Source organism: Stenella coeruleoalba (assembly GCF_951394435.1).
Source record: "Stenella coeruleoalba genome assembly, chromosome: 7".
Taxonomy (NCBI): Eukaryota; Metazoa; Chordata; class Mammalia; order Artiodactyla; family Delphinidae; genus Stenella; species Stenella coeruleoalba.
Window position 1 is genome coordinate 76,311,880 of NC_137153.1, and position 18,070 is coordinate 76,329,949.

At 36.9% G+C, this 18,070-nt stretch overlaps 1 protein-coding gene across 7 annotated transcripts in view; it reads left to right on the forward strand.

Annotated features, from left to right (window-relative positions):
- Positions 1–18,070, forward strand: part of TMC1 (transmembrane channel like 1) — a 387,898-nt gene that overhangs the window by 285,581 nt on the left and 84,247 nt on the right. For all 7 annotated transcript variants that reach the window (XR_013829012.1, XM_079925955.1, XM_079925956.1 and 4 more), the window contains 2 exons: positions 1,780–1,951; positions 6,514–6,642. Coding sequence is in view for 6 of the 7 variants with exons in the window: in XM_079925955.1 (XP_079782081.1) it covers positions 1,780–1,951; positions 6,514–6,642 (301 nt within the window). In the remaining variant the exon portion in view is untranslated. The remainder of the gene's footprint in view (positions 1–1,779; positions 1,952–6,513; positions 6,643–18,070) is intronic.

Here is an 18,070-nt window from a genome sequence, read left to right on the forward strand (position 1 = left end):
AAGGAAAATTCAAAGAACAGATATATTTATAGATCAGGAATATTTAAATGATTGTGCAAATAAGGCATGACTGTTTTGGGGATTTTTTCTTTCATTTTCTTTTTCGGTAGTGGAAGGTTGTCTCTGCATTAAGCAGAGTTCACTTGCTTGTCTATAGACAAGAACTATTTTGCATTGCTATCTAGTTATCCGTAACTTACAAGGTTACAAAATAGCTTCCATAGAATCAGAATCAGGTAACACAGAAGGGTATGGTGCAGACAATTCATAGTTTTCCATTAAAGCACAAATTTTTCCCTAAGTAGCTTCTATTTAAGAAGATAGTGATAATTATGAGTAATATTTGTTTTTTGTAATAAACATCAGAAGTTGACTCTAAATATCAGAAGTTAAAAAACAAAAGTGAAAGTGAAGTAGGATGTATGTCATAACGGTGAAGGAAGGAACTGAATTCTCCCTCTACTCTTTACCTGAAAGCTTCCGAAGAAGTTATGGACATATAAGGCATTAATTGTTAGTTGATGAATAAAATAAAATAATGTCATTTCTCTCAGTTTTGTATTAAATTTACAAGTTATTTATATCTATTTCTAATCAAAAAGATAAAATGATCAAGCAAAGGTATTTACTATCAGTTTCATTTAAGAAACAGGAAGAAATATCTAGGCAAAAGAAGAAATATTTGAAGTCAAGAATGAGAATAATTTTACATAAAATAAGTAAGCAACAAGGATTTACTGTGTAACACAGGGAACTGTATTCAATATCTTGTAAAAACCTATAAAGGGAAATAATCTGAAAAATATATATATGTATGTATAATTGAATCACTTGCGGTATACCTGAAACTTACACAGTACTGTAAATCAACTATACTTCAATTTTTTTCAAAAAGTAAAAAAAAGAAAAAGAATGAGAATAATTTGAATTAGGAGGAATGTCAAGGCATACATTAATTTCTTCAAAATTATTCTGGTTTGTAGCATTTCCTTGTCATTCTTATTCTTTGTTCTGAGATAGAAGTAGTATTAGCACATAGTGGTTAAACATTCAACCCTTATGTGTTGAATTGGTAACCTATAAACTTGGTCTGAGAGATCATGGTGTGATATTAAACTCCAACTCATCTAGTTACCCAAGTAAATGAAGGCTGGAATTCTAAGCATTATTAGAATTTGGGGATCGACACTGACATATGAGTAGATAAACCACAAGAAATGAGAATTTAGATAAATGTATTTATTTATTTTAAATTTATTTATTTATTTATTGGCTGTGTTGGGTCTATGTTGCGGGCTTTCTCTAGTTGTGGCGAGCAGGGGCTACTCTTCGTTGAGGTGCACACGCTTCTTGTTGCGGTGGCTTCTCTTTGTTGCAGAGCATGGGCTCTAGGCACGTGGGCTTCAGTAGTTATGGCATGCGGGCTCAGAAGTTGTGGCTCGCGGGCTCTAGAGCACAGGCTCAGTAGTTGTGGTGCAAGGGCTTAGTTGCTCTGCAGTATGTGGGATCTTCCCCGATCAGGGCTCGAACCTGTGTCCCCTGCATTGACAGGCAGACTCTCAACCACTGCGCAACTTATCTAGGGGAGTCCCTAGATAAATGTAATTAAGTGGCAGGCTATGAAATATATATGGCATGGTGCGTCTTATCTTGATATGACAAATTGCTGGATTATGGTCTCAGATGTGTGACAATGATAATTAAAAAGTAAGAATACATTTGGTAGTGGGAGAGCACTTTTCTGATACTGCTCACTGAAGCATTAACTGCTGTGTTTAGGTGAAGAGGAAGAGGAGGAGGAAGACAAACTACCTCGAAGAGAGAGCATGAGACCAAAGAGGAAACGGACCAGAGATGTCATCAATGAAGATGACCCAGAACCTGAACCAGAGGATGAAGAAACGAGGAAGGCCAGAGAAAAAGAGAGAAGGAGGAGGATGAGGAGAGGAGAGTAAGTTAGTTCTTATCTGAAATTGCTTCTCATTCAGAAGTGCCTGATGCTGAAAGACGACCACTCCCTTAGGCACTCCCTGGCCTTAAAATTGGTAATTAAACCTACTTTCAGAAAAACAGGCTTCATCTGCCATTTTACTCCACTTAGTTAATGTATTTTGACATTAAAATAGAATTGTGAAATGAATATATATTAAGAATGGACTTATGAGAAATTCCCTTATGAGAGATCTGAATTGTCATAGGTCATTGACATATTTAGTTAATTTAAATATTTTAAAGTTATCCCATTAGTTAAGTGCATCGTTACTGAAGTTAAGTGAAAAACTCCTTAACAATGAACCCAAATCACTTATCTTACAGAGCAGGGGTTGGCCAACCATGGTTAATTCCAACCCAAGGGCTAAGAATGATTCTTACAGTTTTAATAAAACTGTAATTTAAAAAAAAACAAAGAGGAATATGGGACAGAGCTGTATATAGCTCCCAAAGTCTAAAATATTAACTATCTGTCCCTTTACAAAGGATTGGGATTGTCATTTCCTTTTTAATATAACCCTTTGTCTTTCAGTTCTACCAGGCCAACGTTTTTCTGAGTGCTGTCTTTGTGTAGAATAATATATTAAATGCTGTTTAGGAAAAAATCCAAGAAAATAATTTTCTAGTCTTTGCTTTCTGGAAAATTGCAGATGGCAGGCAGGTAGGAAAAGTGTGCATGTAAAACACATTTACTAATAGAAAACCTAGACCCCTTGGAAAGGATTTAAGAGAATAGCTCCTCTGCCACCCCAGGTGGGGCATGGGAATCACCATGAGGTGATGGGATCTCCTCTGAAACAGTCCTAAAACTTTAAATGGTGAGGAACTTTCCAAGATAGCCTCCCAAGATGACACATTGCAGTACTCAATAACAAGCTATTATTTTCCTCTTCATAAGTAATTGTAATTAAATACAACTATGTGAACATTTTGTCAGGTAGAGAAGCTTAGCATTAATAGACGATGGTTCCTTTTAAAATAAGAGTAGCCCTACCCATTTCTTCATTATATTTTTGTTGATTTAAGTTTTTAAATCTCTCTCTTCCTCTTCTTTCTCTTCTTCCTTTTTCTCCTTCTCCTCCCCAAGTTCCTCCTCTTTCTTCTCTTTGAATACTAAGACATCACCTGCTTTACGTTTTGACTCTGGCATTTTTTATGTCTATCGTCCTTTCAAGTATTTTTATGCTTTGTTCTTTTCAAAAACAGAACACCCTTTTAAGTTCCATGTCTTATTGTGATTGTTATTGCTATTATTATGTAGTAATATTTCCTACTAGCAAAGCTTATGCCTTCTGACAGTGGTATTTCATTGAGAAAACATCACCAATAGACATATGCATGATATAGGTTGTGTTCCACAATTTGCTTTTCCTCTCCACTTGTGCCTCAGAGATGTCCTTTTTAAAAGATGACTTGGGTGGGAATTCCTCTTGTCTCCTGGTCTGTTCAAGGCCCTCACGTCAGTGTTCAACCTCTAGAAATAGGACCATATGAATCAACTGGGTCTTGGCCCCTGTTACTTGGGGCAGTCTTGTCCCAGTGAAAGTGTCTGTCCTTAGCTGATCCTACTCTCATCCTGATTCTGAGAAGCCAGAATCACCCCTGGTTCCCTCCCTCCCCACTTCTCCACAGAGCCAACTAAATCCAAGGTTGTAATGTTAACCGTCTTTGGAGTTGGTTAAAAAACACTGCCTCGTTTGGCATTTTGGAGTATTTCTAATAATATTACAGGCTTTTCTTGACCCAGTTTTAAGTGAGTAAGTAATATGTTCATAGCACTGAGAAATTCAGCACGTTATACCTCCTTTTTCCTAACAACTGTTGTTTAAATAAATCAAACCTAAGATAGAAAGCCATTCTTACACAGATTAGCCCTAAATTTTAGAAGATAAAGCATGTCAGTGCTATGCCCTTTTAATATGATTAGTTGCTTTCTTTGAGTGGTTCCTAGAAAAGCAGTTTCCCTGTAATACAGTGTTTTAGTTATGCATGATCATATTTTAATTATGCAAAAATGTAATATTTTAATTACCTGCATATTTGAAGGTAACTTAGCCGGCAACAGCTATACCTTGTAGCATAGCATGATCTTCCTGGAGCAATCAACAATTAACAACAAAGACTTTAAAAATATACCAGTCTAAGATCATTTAGTGTAGGAATAAATGTCTTTCTATAACATTCTAATCTTGGAAGACATCGTTATATTTTAGTATATTTGATGGTAATCCAATATACAGAAAAACTCTGTACATAAACATTTATTCAATAAATATTTATCCAGCTCCACTTCTGTGGAAGATAATTTGCTAATTTCTTTGGAAGATATGGATATGATTATGCAATTGCCTGCATTCTCTAGAAATTCATAATATAGTAAGGGAGAGGCCACTTAGACACAAATTATTATGAAATAAGACAGTATAAATGTGCCAGAGAAGTACAAAGTGATTTAGAGTCTTAGAGAAAAGTATTCTCATAGGGATAATCAGAAAAGGGTATTGAAGACATTTCATATCATTTTTGAAGGAATCATAGAATTTGAATATGTTAAACATACAAAGTACTGGGTTTAAGATAGCAGGAAACTGCGTAATTAATGTGAGGAATGTAGAGAAATGTAGAGAAATAAGCTTTAGTTACATGGTAAATCCAAACATCAAATAGATCATTCTTTCATTCTTTGTGAGTATTTTATTATGGTTGTATAGCACCATAGGATTTTATATAATAAATATCAAATAATTAAAATAGAAACAACCTAATGGCAATCAGAGTTGTATCTTAGTGGAGGGTATTTCCATAGTTCTCTCGAACCAGGATTACTATTCTAAGCAAAATGTCTGCATCGGTCAAAAAAAAACAAAGTATCTATGACAAGTGTATTTTAGAGGGTTAATTTAAATTTTTGTTTCAGTAATCATGACCTGATTAAAAACTCTGGATTGGTAGGAAAGAAAGGAGATTGCGAAGTCATTTTATAAGGTGGGCTGTAAAATTATGGGTATGTCCTCCTATCATTCAGCTGAAACTTTCAAAAACATCTTTTGCCATAGCCCTACTATGTCTGGTCATGAGTTTAGTGAACAACAAAACATGTTTCTGACTAACACTGAGTCAGATTACATTTTTTTTGTCAGTCAGGGTCTAGTTAGGAGAAAGAAACTCCAACAGTTAATTGAAGAGAGAGTATTTAATAAGAGGACTGTTTAGTAGATATAAATAATTGCTAACTAGGTTACTGGAAAGGTGAAAGAGAACACGAAGTATCGTGGTGACGGCAACTATAGGAAGCAAATAGCATACTAGGGGCTGGAGGAACAACGGAAAGAGGTTGGAATTAAAACTTAAAAGCATAGAGGAGAGACCCACGGAGCTGAAACTATCGCAGAGGGGGGCGATGCTCAAGGGGTGCTGGTGTCTACTGGGAGAATGATGAAGCTGGTTCTGCTAGTGTTGGAAAAGTCGGAAACTAGTTTCACCTGCAGCTATGGGAAGGCCCTGCAGCTCTTGGGGTGAAGAAGCATCACTAAAGAGTAAACATCACCACAGGAAGCAAACAGGAAACCAAAGAAAGGAAAGACGTAGTCCCTTCTTAGTGTCTTCTATGGGCAGCCGAAAAATGAGCCAACTGACAAACCAGAAATGTACCCTACAGAGTCACAGCCACAGCATCACAATATTAAGTATAGAAGGGTAAATTTGAAGTTAAGCAACAACAGCTCATAACTGAAACAATCTATTACCAAAAAAAAAAAAGGATCTCTGCAATAGGCCATTACATTCCTCAATTTAAAAATCACGTTGTTCATGTTTAGATTTTGTTTTCTTTGAGTTTTGGACCCTTTGATATTTTTGCAATACTAGGAACACAGAAAAGAAAAGATACATCTCATTTGCTCAGTAAGAAACTAAATTCCTTTGAAGGCCTCTTCAAAGGATTCACTTCTGTCAAATATACTTCAAGTTGAATTTTATCAATTGAAGTTTTGAGTTTAATTAACAGATTAAAGTTACCTTTGAGGAATAGATTTTTAAATTTTTTCCTATTTCAGTTTTTCTCTTTCTCTCGAGACAGGGCTAACAAATTTTTTAAGGGCACTTCAAAGACATGCTCACCTCTAATTTACTATCCTTGTTGAAAAATAAAGTTTTTAAATGAAATGTAGAATTGGTGGGGGAAGGTGTACAGGGGAACAAAGAAGAGAAGAAAATATATTGATAGATCTGTAACTGTTTCCACACATTTTCTAGTTCTGAGAATTTGAGACTATGGACATAAAATGGTTTCAGTACTTCAGAATGTAAACACTATTGTTTAAAGTTATATTTCCAGAAATCCTGCATCACTGTTCAGATACAAGCACTAAGGCTTGTGGATCTCAGCACACACCATATATAGTCAAGTTGCTATACATTGATCATCTGAGTATCTCATAGCATTCTTTAAGTTTGGAAGTCAAGCAAAACTTAACTTTACTAAAGGAGGTTTTTTTTTGTTTGTTTGTTTTCTGTTTTAAGGGAAGAAGAAGAAGAAATTGATGAAGAGGAATTGGAAAGATTGAAGGCAGAGTTAGATGAGAATAGACAAATGATTGCTACTGTCAAATGCAAGCCTTGGAAAATGGAAAAGAAAATTGAAGTTCTCAAGTATGTTGCCACTTTTCAAAATTAGAAACATTTTCCCTGCTATTGATCTCCCAAATTCTCTGAGTATTACCTATATATTATAGATAATACTATATGTGATACATCATGTATATAATACTCATTATATATAATTTTCATGGTCATATATAACATATATGGTACCTATCATATAGTTAACATATATCATATCACTAGAGAGGCTGGGCTAATGATTATAAAAGAAAATCATGATTAAATTCATTATTTGGAGTCTTACAATCTCAGATCACTTTTAATCATTTGTTCCTTGAACTGAGAATTTCCTTAGTTTAATACATACATTACTATCTCTCTGAAGGAGATAATATATTTGAATTTTACAAGTTTGTTGGATTGCACACTCTAGTTTCTCTGCAGGGTTCCAGCCTCAAATGATATATTCATGTGACAGCTCTTGTTAAAGCACAGGGAGTAAACGGGAAGAGTAACAGAAGAGTAAACGGGATTCCAATTAAGGATTACGCTAATAGCTATTCCCTGGTAACATGTAAGCGACCCAATTTCACTCTTTTGTTGAGTCTTGACACACTCAGAGACACATAGGTTTATAAACTCCTGATAAGAAAAGTCAAATGTTTATCCCTTTCCCTTTTGGGATTGGAAGCAGATTCGCCTCTGAGGATCACACTATATTTCTTTGCATGGTGGTTTGGGGAAGTGGGGCATGAATAAAAGGGACCATGTCTGTGATAACAACCATATTTGCATCTCACAGATGTGATACAAATTGCATTTTTTACACAGAACAATTTTTATAAACAGTGATAAATTTCCAAAGCTATCCCTCCACAAGCCTATTTAACTAATAACGTTAAACATTATAGTGTATCTATAATAATGTTAAAGTCTTTTTGTCTCTGGTAATGAAAAAAACTGAAGCAGCTATCAGGATAATCCACTACTAATCCTGGCTCTGCAAGAGCTTGTGTGTTATTTAAGAAATTGGCTTAAACTTCTGGGGCCTCAGTTACCTCATATCCAAAATAAAACAAGATATTCCAGGTTTACCCTATGAGGTGGGAACCTAGGCATCATTTCTAATGTTATTGCTTTGTTTCGTGGAATAAGGTTTCCAAGTTCCAAACAGTGGTCTTCCTAGAAAGCTTTTGGAACACCACACAACTGTAGGCTGGGAACTACTTATGCATGTGCTTGTACACCAGCCATAAATGAAGGCAAAGACAAGTAGCATTTCTGGTTCCATGAAGCTATTAATGTATGTGCATATGCACGTGTGTGTGTGTGTGTCAAAGTAGTTTTCATTTAATGAAGTAATAATGATGCTAAATGATAGGTTTAGGAAATACCCTTACTTGGCAAAATAGAAGTTTGGTAACCTTATATTGTTTCCCAAAATATTGGGTGGGCCAAAAATTGTCCTCGGTATTTTAAGTAAAAATAAAAGACACATTTTTCATTTTCACCAAGAACTTTATTGAACAACGTATTCACCCTTTTGTTCCACTACCTTCTGCCATTTTTCAGACAACTTCATAATTCCATCTTCCCAAAACTTACCTTTTTGAGCAAAGAACTGTTCCAGGTACCTTTTACAGTCTTCCAGGGAACTGAACTTTTTTCCATTAAGAGAATTTTGTAAAGACCAAAATAAATGGAAATCCGAAGGTGCAATGTCTGGTGAATGTGGCAGATGAATCAGAACTTCCCAGCCAAGCTGTAACCGTTTTTGCCTGGTCATCAAAGAAACATGTGGCCTTGCGTTACCCTGATGAAAGATCATGCGTTTTCTGTTGACTAATTCTGGATACTTTTCATGGAGTGCTGCTTTCAGTTGGTCTAATTGGGAGCAGTACTTGTTGGAATTAATTGTTCGGTTTTCCAGAAGGAGCTCATAATAGAGGACTCCCTTCCAATCCCACCATATACACAACATCAGCTTCTTTGGATAAAGACCGGCCTTTGGTGTGGTTGGTCGTGGTTCATTTCGCTTGCCCCACTATCTCTTCCATTCCACATCGTTGTACCTCTTCATCTCCTGTCACAATTTGTTTTAAAAATGGAATGTTTTCATTATGTTTCAGTAGAGAATCGCATGTGGAAATATGGTCAAGAAGGTTTTTTTCGCTTAACTTATTTGGAACCCAAACGTCAAAGCGATTCACATAACCAAGCTGGTGCAAATGACTTTCAGCGCTTGATTTGGATATTTTGAGTATGTCGGCTATCTCCTGCATGGTATAAAGTTGATTGTTCTCAATTATTGTTTCTATTTGATCGCTATCAACTTCAACTGGTTTATCTGACCATGGAGCCTTGGCCAGCGAGAAATCTCCAGCACGAAACTTTGCAAACCAGTTTTGACACATTCGATCAGTCACAGCACCTTCTCCATACACAGCACAAATATTTTTGTGTGTTTCGCTTGCATTTTTACCTTTCTTGAAATAATAAAGCCTGATATACTGAAAATGTTGCTTTTTTCTTCCATCTTCAGTATTAAAATGGCTACACAAAAACTCACTAATTTTGATACTTTTTTTTAATGCATGCTGATATGACAGCTGTTACATACAATCTAACAAAATTGTTTCAAATGAAGTTAAAGACAACTAAGTGCTGCTAGAGCCATCTTACAGAAAAAACCGAATGAACTTTTTGGCCTACCCAATATGTTTTGAAATATTGCTGACCATGAAATTCCCAAACCTGGGAACCACAGGTAACTGTATATAGAAAGTTGTAAAATTGGAAAGTGATAATATTGTGAACTGTCAAAGTGTGGTGTGAAACTGCATTAAAATGCCAAGCAATATATCCTCCCTTTCCACCTGCGTGGAGGTGTAGAAATACCCCCTCACTCTTCTTTGCCTGCATCTTCCATATAGGGCAGTGAAGAAGGGATGGGTTTCAGTCTTAAGTTTGAATCTCAGATCTTCCACCTGTGCAAATTTGAATGAATTGTGTAGCCCTCTGACCTTGGGTTTCTTATGAAATTTTACTAATTTACAGGGCTATTGGAATCATAAAGTGAGTTATTTCATATGAAACACTTAGCAGGGTGCCAGAACATAGCACAAAGCTGGGAAACACAAGTTGTAATTATTATTTCATCTCAGGACAGACTCAGTGTTGTCTGATTCCCTGCAGTATGACAGGAGAGATGGGAAGGGTACAGGACCTGGCAGGACTAGGTGGGAGCAGACTTAGCCATAGGCAACCCCAGGAGCCTTGGGGGATGGTGGCACATTGGTATAGCAGTCTGGATGGACAACTGATTTTGATGCTCCAACAAAGAAAAGAGGGTATCTTGACAGTTTGGCAGAATCCACGGTCAGCCGCTTTCAGATCTTCCAAAACGTACCCACAGGGTAATCTTGTGGCAGATTCCAGGTCCTGGGACCTTAGGCTGGAGTCCAGGGATAAAGCCATTTTTAGAGGCGGGGAGAGATAAGGGTTGGGATGGAAGGTAGGGCAATACCATGCCCTATTACTAAGGCAGAGGTTGAAGATGGGGAGTCCGCCGCTGAATCTAGACTATAGGTGGTTTTTATTTGGCCCACATGCTTTTTGTTTCTTTTTCTTTTATTGTTTTTTTAAAACTTGTGATTAAATATACATAACATAAAATTTACCATTTTAATCATCTGGGGGTGTATATTTTTATAAAAATGTTTTTTCTTTGTTGTTAAATTTTAAAAAGTGGGAGATTTCAGATTTTAAAAATCCAGATGTTCAGCTTCTCCTGGATAAGAAGAAAATCTGGTCCCCATTCCTACATGAAAATAATAGCTGGGGCTAAGCAATTGCTGTCCCCTACTAACAGGGCACTCCGTCTTCAGTGTGCACAGCTCCCAAACAAGCCACATCTCTTATTCACGCTCCTTGGCTGGACCTTATAAGCATTCAAGTTTGCTGCCTCTTACCCCTGTAGCTGGGGAGCAAGTTAGGCATGCTATCAAGACAGTGATTCAGAAAGTTGGAGTGAAAGCCAGCTTGCAGAATGGAAGCACAGATTTAGGCCCAGAGAAGAAACAACTATGGCTTCTCACCTGTCAGCAATGCTCACTGTCTTGGGATGATTCTCCACAGCCAGAAATGGCTCCTGCTTTGTGGCTTTGCAGTATTCTGCACAGCTGGTACCATTGGCCATGGTCAACCTGATTCTCTTGGTTTCAGCCTCTGTGATAAAGTCGTTGGTACTACAGTGCCCGACCTGTCTCCCTTCGTAGGTTTCTGAATGCTGTACTGAGCTTCTCCCCCACAGGTTCCTATCACATATTAGATAGTGGTCAGTACTTAGAACATGCAGTAAAGTTTCTCTACCCCAGTGTTACTAAAACATGGGAGTCAGGCAGCTTTCCTCCCACCCTTTTATTCCACTCAGAGACATCAAACTCTGAGAGAGTGTGTCTAAGGATTATATTATTCCCAGAAGTAGCCTCCAATCATCACTTCTGGCTAAGTCTATGGAATCCAAGGCACTAGGCTCAATATAACTGGAGCAGATATTTTCATCACAGGTTTGGATCTGTATCTAGGTTCTGAGGCTTCCCATCTGCCTCTGGACTCTGAAAAACTTGTGAAACTTCTAAGACAGAATTTACAGAGGGTCAAGGTTTTAAGATATGTTTTAAAGTAAAGCCTCAGGAATGGTAGCTTATGGTTCTGAGGATGCTGTGGGAGACTCAGGGGTAGTTCTCATATTTTGAAAGATTATCTACCACTAGGAACTTGAGCATTCTCAGGGCTGAGGGTCAAACATTGGTTAATATAAGCAGTAAATACATAGGCACGAACCTCAAAGAATGGGTTGTAAATCCATACGGACTCTCAAACATGGTTTAGGAACTGGAGCTCAGCATTTTTTTTTTTTTTTTGCGGTACGCGGGCCTCTCACTGTTGTGGCCTCTGCCGTTGCGGAGCACAGGCTCCGGACCCGCAGGCTCAGCGGCCATGGCTCACGGGCCCAGCCGCTCCACGGCATGTGGGATCTTCCCGGACCGGGGCACGAACCCGTGTCCCCTGCATCGGCAGGCGGACTCTCAAGCACTGCGCCACCAGGGAAGCCCGAGCTCAGCATTTTTGAGGCAGCAGAATTGGCTCCTTAGGGCTGAAGAGAAGCCACCTCATTTCCACCTTCACTGTGGAATGGTGTTTTTCAATGTATGTTTTCCTGTGTATTGATACAGGTTCAAACATTCATGTATCTTTAAACCTACTGAATAAAAATCTCTGGGTGGAGGGGCAGGGGTGTCTGGCCCAGATCAGGAATGTGTATTTTTAGTTTTACTCTAAAAGTCATTAATGTACGGTCAGGATTGAGCATCCCTTTCTTCATTTCTGAGAATCAGAAAACTTCATTAAGCAGAATATTCTATTCTGTGGACTGTTTATTGAATGGGTGAGAATATGTGTGGGTCAGGCCTAGGAAAAGGGAAAGAGTAGTGGATTTTCCAATTATTTGAAGGTCGTTCCTATTTTTTATTAGTTATCTAACTGAAAAATATCCAACAGCAAGGATTTTTAGCTTAATCTGTGTTTAAGTTTTTAATGGATTTAACTCAGAAGTTGGATGAATAGATCTTTCCTACCTATAAAAGTGGCTGCACTAATGTACCAGCCACCATAGGTGAAATAAAACACCTGGATGGAAAATGACAGATTTACTTATTAGTCATCCTGAAAGCTAAAACCTTTGACTATATCAGAACATTCTATGTGGTAGATTAAAAGCCCTCATCACTTAACCTAAATAAACAACTACTTTATTTTGTTATAGTGGAATAGGTTTTGGATTTAAAATTAAGAGATTGGACTCTGCTCTAAGCTCTAATTTCTAACTTTACCTCTCTGAGCCTCAGTTTATTTATTTATAAAATAAAAGGACTGGATTGTAGGCCCGTAATTTTCAAAGTGCTGTCCTCAGAGTTTAAGTTTGGTGAAGTCCCTTTATAAAGGGCAAAGGAGGCAGAGGTCAGAGGGAGGACTGCTTGGCCACATGTCAGTGTCAAGCAGAGGAGACCTGTGGTTTCTCTTTTCTATACAATGTACTTCCATATAAAGCATTCATTTGAAGAAAAAAATGCTTCTGTGCCTATTAACATAAGAAATAGCTTTAAGAAACCCACTTAATTGGATATTTAAGGAAACTTATTTTAGGGATGGAGCAGTTCTATCATTCCATGAGTTTACAGATTAGGGTGTGGAAGTACATACTCCAATATACTTTCGCATGGAAATGGCTCTTGGGTAGAAGCCATTTTAAAATGATTTATTTTGATGAAGAAGATGTTTATTTAGCTATTATACTGCCTGCTTTAATTTCTGAGCTTTGTAGCACCCTGACCCAAGTTCCCAGGAATTGTCCATTGGCAGACTAGGCCTGGTGATTTATTAATGAAACACCCAGTAAAGCCAAGAAAGTTACTCTTAGAATTTCATTTACTTTTAAACAGGTGCTTGAAAGTGTCACCTAGTCCTTAAGGTAACATCCTTCCCTACTCAAACTTTCTTCGTCCTTCGACACTGCTTTTTGGTTTTCTTTTCTTTTCTTTTTTGGTAGGGGAAGCTAATATAATTCATAGGCAAGAATTGTGATTTCAACTTTAGTTCAAAAAGGCCTTTACTTCATCTGCCACTGTGAAGGAATGAGGAATTCCACACAAGAGGACTTTTAAGCGTGTGTACTCATCCACTAATACACACTTCAATCATTTGAAGTGTGTATTCACCAAAAACTCAACCAAAGCAGAGACCTTTAGTTCTTGTACATTACAGGTATCTTGGGTACGTTCATTTTCTCATCCAAAGAATGGAGAGTCTGTAGGCAATTAGTACAGCTGAATTTTGTTGATCAAAATGTAACATTGACATCCAATTTTTCTACTGTTTAATAAGAGTCCCCTAGGTATCAAGCATTATGCTGTGACCTTAGACAAGTTTCTTAACCTCTGCATCCTTGAGTTTATCCTCTATAAATGGGGATAAAAGTAGTAGAACTTCATAAAATTCCTGAGAGGATTAAATCATTTAATAGACCTACAGCACTTAGAATGATGCCTGTCACATAGTAATCATTTTCTACACCTTCTTATATATCATCTTCTTCTTAATTGCATTTCATTATACACTACTTTCTCAAGTATTATCAGTCAATGTATCACATATGGTAAGCCACACTGAATTAATTTCCCCAGCTTGCCAAAGTATCCTAGCCTCCAAAAATTTTTGATAAACAGCAGCTTACCTAACTTGCACTCTTTAGAATTTTAGCTGTCAGTGATAGCTATTTTTCACAACTTGTTATTAGACTATCCATAAATATATGATCTTTGAAAACTGATTAAAAGGAGAAATTCATTAATTATGACTTCAAGTTATTTAGGAATACTTTTAAATATATTTGACATACTACATTAACAGTAAAAAGAAAGCAAATGTGCACATGATAAGCACAAAATAAGCTTAGTTTGAGAAGTTTATCCTTGTTGTTTTGGGAAAGTATCATACAGGTCTCAGATAAGGTACTAATTATGAAGATAACCCTTAAATTTATCATGTTTATAATAAGAGAATAAGCAAGGTATTTTTGAAGACGTTTTTATATATATAACCAAGAAATGGCAAGTAGAACACTACTTCGGGGGACTTAAGCTTGTTGCTATAGAATAAAAATGGTTACACCTTATTAAAATGCATATACTGAAAGTAAAGTTTGGAGAACATTATATTAGAATATCATAAAAAATTAGATGAGCTGAAGAAAGGGGAATAGTTTTCCATATTCAATATAATGTGTCTAAGATTCCCTCTGTCCTGAAAATTAGAAACTTTTAAGTTAAATATAAATCACTTCTTTCAAAGAGTCATATTAATTATGATTTTGTAATATATATACACACATATATATGTATATACTACTATACATATACATACATATTTACCCTCAAATATCTATAAAAGATACGTGATTCTTGGGCTTCCCTGGTGGTGCAGTGGTTGAGAGTCTGCCTGCTGATGCAGGGGACACGGGTTCGTGCCCCGGTCCGGGAGGATCCCACATGCTGTGGAGCAGCTGGGCCCGTGAGCCATGGCCGCTGGGCCTGTGGGTCCGGAGCCTGTGCTCCGCAACGGGAAAGGCCACAGCAGTGAGAGGCCCGTCTACCGCAAAAACAAAAAAAAACAAAAAAAAACAAAAAAAGATACATGATTCTTTGGCTGAATTAAGTTTTATATTTTATGAACTCACTATTATAGTGTTTCTTGACCAGTGGTTGGTCACAGTAATCGGGAAAGCTTAAAAAAGAGGCTATGGAAGGAAACTGTGAAATAGTAAGACTCCAAGTCTACTCAGCAGAAAGACTAGTTCACATAGGAGTATAATATGCTCTGTGGGTGACCTCACCTAAGTTGTGTTGCCAAATGCTCAGGAGAGACTCCAGATCTAAGTTTATCTTGTGGCAAGAGATTAAATTTACCAGGTAGTCTTGATTATTCGCAGAGCTCACTGAACTGCCATCATTTTAAATTTTTTGCCCACTCTTGGATCAAAAGGCAGAACACACTGTTCTAACAGAAAACTAAGGCTTTCTAGTATTCCTAAATATCACCACACAAAATTTTGAAAAAAAATATTTCACAATACTTAGAAATGTTGACCAGGGGCTAAATATGAAGACACAGGTGTTGTGCAGAAATATTTTACCAAACCTTTCAAAGCAGAATGGCTCCTCTCACTCTGAGGCAGTGCCCCATGAATCCTTCTGTTTCACAGTATTCAGAATTCATTAAACATGTTTGATTAGAATGCACGTGAACCAAGCAAAATTAGCACAGTATGTCTACCAATCCATGAATGTTAGTATATCTAAGAATATGAGATTGTACTTGAGGTTCATGGTGGAAATATCTCCTTTCTTAAGGAAATTTCTGCAAACCGATGCCTGGAATGCCTTTCTCTGCCTACTCAATTTTATCAGCCTTTTAATGTCCAGTTTAATTCTTATCTCGTCTACAATGTCTTCAACAAGCTCTCAAGCCTCCAGGGCCCTCTCCCTTTTTACTTCAAGGCTGCCTAGCACTGTTGCGTAACAATTTTATGGGCCTATATCTCTTTTTTCTTAATGGAGTTTAAGCTTCAGAAAGGAATCTACATGTTTCTTTTAGTTTTTTCAAAACACTTAACTCACTGCTAAAAACATAAAACACACTCAATAAATACTTAGAAAAAATGGCTAAGTAAAAAGGAGAATGAAAAGATTATAGAAATAAAATTAATTTACTTGTTGATCAGAATTTGCTAGGTCCTTCTTACATCTATGTATAGCAATCTGTATTTTCAGTGCTATTTCCACCTTCTTCTGAGTATAATTTTCCCACAGTGAAGGAGGGAGAGGATACATTGACGTTTTGCAAATTTTTGGTGTTGAGAATAGTTGAGGTAAGATTTTAGATTTACCTTTTCTTGTTACTCTTCAGCTCTTGATCTTACGATTCATTTGTGGCTTTAAGGACACATTCTCCCTAAATCTCATTTCTGCTCAAAACAAAGCAATAACAATAGACTGGGATATACCTCGATGTCTTAGGGATATGGCCTAGAACTCTGCAGCCCACGTAATGCCACCCCTACTTTCAGGGGTATTGTTTTAGGTATTAGTGTTGTTAATTGCATGCTCATTGATTCATTAAAACAAAAGACAAAAATCAAAATAAAATAAAAAATCCTTGATACAGAGCTTAATAAGATCTGGAGAGATATTAATGAAGTTACTATTACAGATTGTTTTAGATGGAGAAAGAATTCTTTATAGCAGCTTAATTGCACATTGTCTCTGCTGACAACATTACAAATCTTAGAATTTTTTGGTGTCCTTGTATGGCAGAAAACCAGTTTATGCTGTGACCAATATCTAAAACTCAGCAGACACTTTTAGCTCCTGGGGAAATCTATATGGTCTTCTTTCCCCTCTCCCTGCTATTATAATACAAAGGAAAATTATTAACCATAAATTGATTTTTAAATTAACCAGGTAGAGCAGAATTCGGAAAAGATTTAATAAGCAAGTAGAAAGAGTATCTAGTGTGCTTTCTTTCTTTATTAAACTACTAAAGCCCAGCTATGTTGTTTCTCCCTTGATTCATCTAAAATTACTCTGAGATGCTTGACTGACCTCTAGGGTACAACTAAAATATGTTTGAGTTTTTATTTGACATTTAAGCCAGCCATGAAAATTAGCATTGTTTCATAGTCCAGGGAACAAAGAAGTTATCCTAGGTCTGGAGAATTTCTATGGGTAGTAACTTTGAACTTAATACAGATTTGACCTACCCAAGCTTTGCTTTGGTTATTTACCAACACCAGCAGCTGGCTTTGACACATCTCCATGAATATCATCAGAGCTGATGAAAAAATTGTCTTAAGAACTCTTCGTGCACAGATAGATCATTGTTATGTTTATTGCTGATGAAATGTTTAGAAGTCTTGGTGCTCTCTCTCTGTCTCTCTCTCCATATATATATATTTTAAACTGTGAAATCTATGAAGTGGTGCTATTAAAAGGAAGCACACCAAAATAAGCCACATATATAGGGTAAGAGGTTATGTGAATATACAGACAACATTTTTGCTTGTTCTTTGTTCCTTGTTTTCAGATTGTTTCAGACGTTTTCAGTCAGTTACTCTTTAGGGATATAAGATAAAGAGTGAGCTAGGGACTTGAAAAATAAAGTTATTCACCAAAATAAATTTATCAAGCTTCAAAATATGTAGAGTATTACCAATGCAGGGGGACACCAAAATAATCATATTTAATCATATTTGATATAGTAGCTTTTTAGCCCAAACCTCCAACAACTTGCTTGGCCACGTAAAAATCTCTTAAATTTACTACTCTCAACAAATAATATTTGGTTTAGTTCCAAATTTGGTCCTCAGCTAGTTGCACGTTGGAACCATTTAGGGATGTTAAAAAGTACTGATGCCTATCTCCCACCCCTAGAGATTGTGACTTAAGTGGTCTGGGAATGGGGACACCTGGCCTTTGAAATTTTTAAAAGATCCCACATGTGATTCTGTTAAAAGATCCCACAGGTGATTCTGAGGTGTAGGTAGTTTAGGAACCACAGCCAGATTATCATCTAGTCTTCTTTTAGGTGTTCATTCATCGCAATAGCATTTGTTGAAACTCACTTCTGTGCCAGGTGCTATATTAAATATTGGGAAATTACAACAAAAGACATGGACCTTGCTTTCAGGAAATCCCAGTGCAGTGGTGGAAATGGACCATGAGTTAACTACAATACATGAGGTAATTACTACATGAAGGTCAGAGGTTAAATCACCCTGACCTGGGGCTGGAGGCGAGTGTTAGAAAGGAAAATCAGGAAAGACCTTATGGAGGAGCTGTAGTGTTGGCCTGGCTGTTGA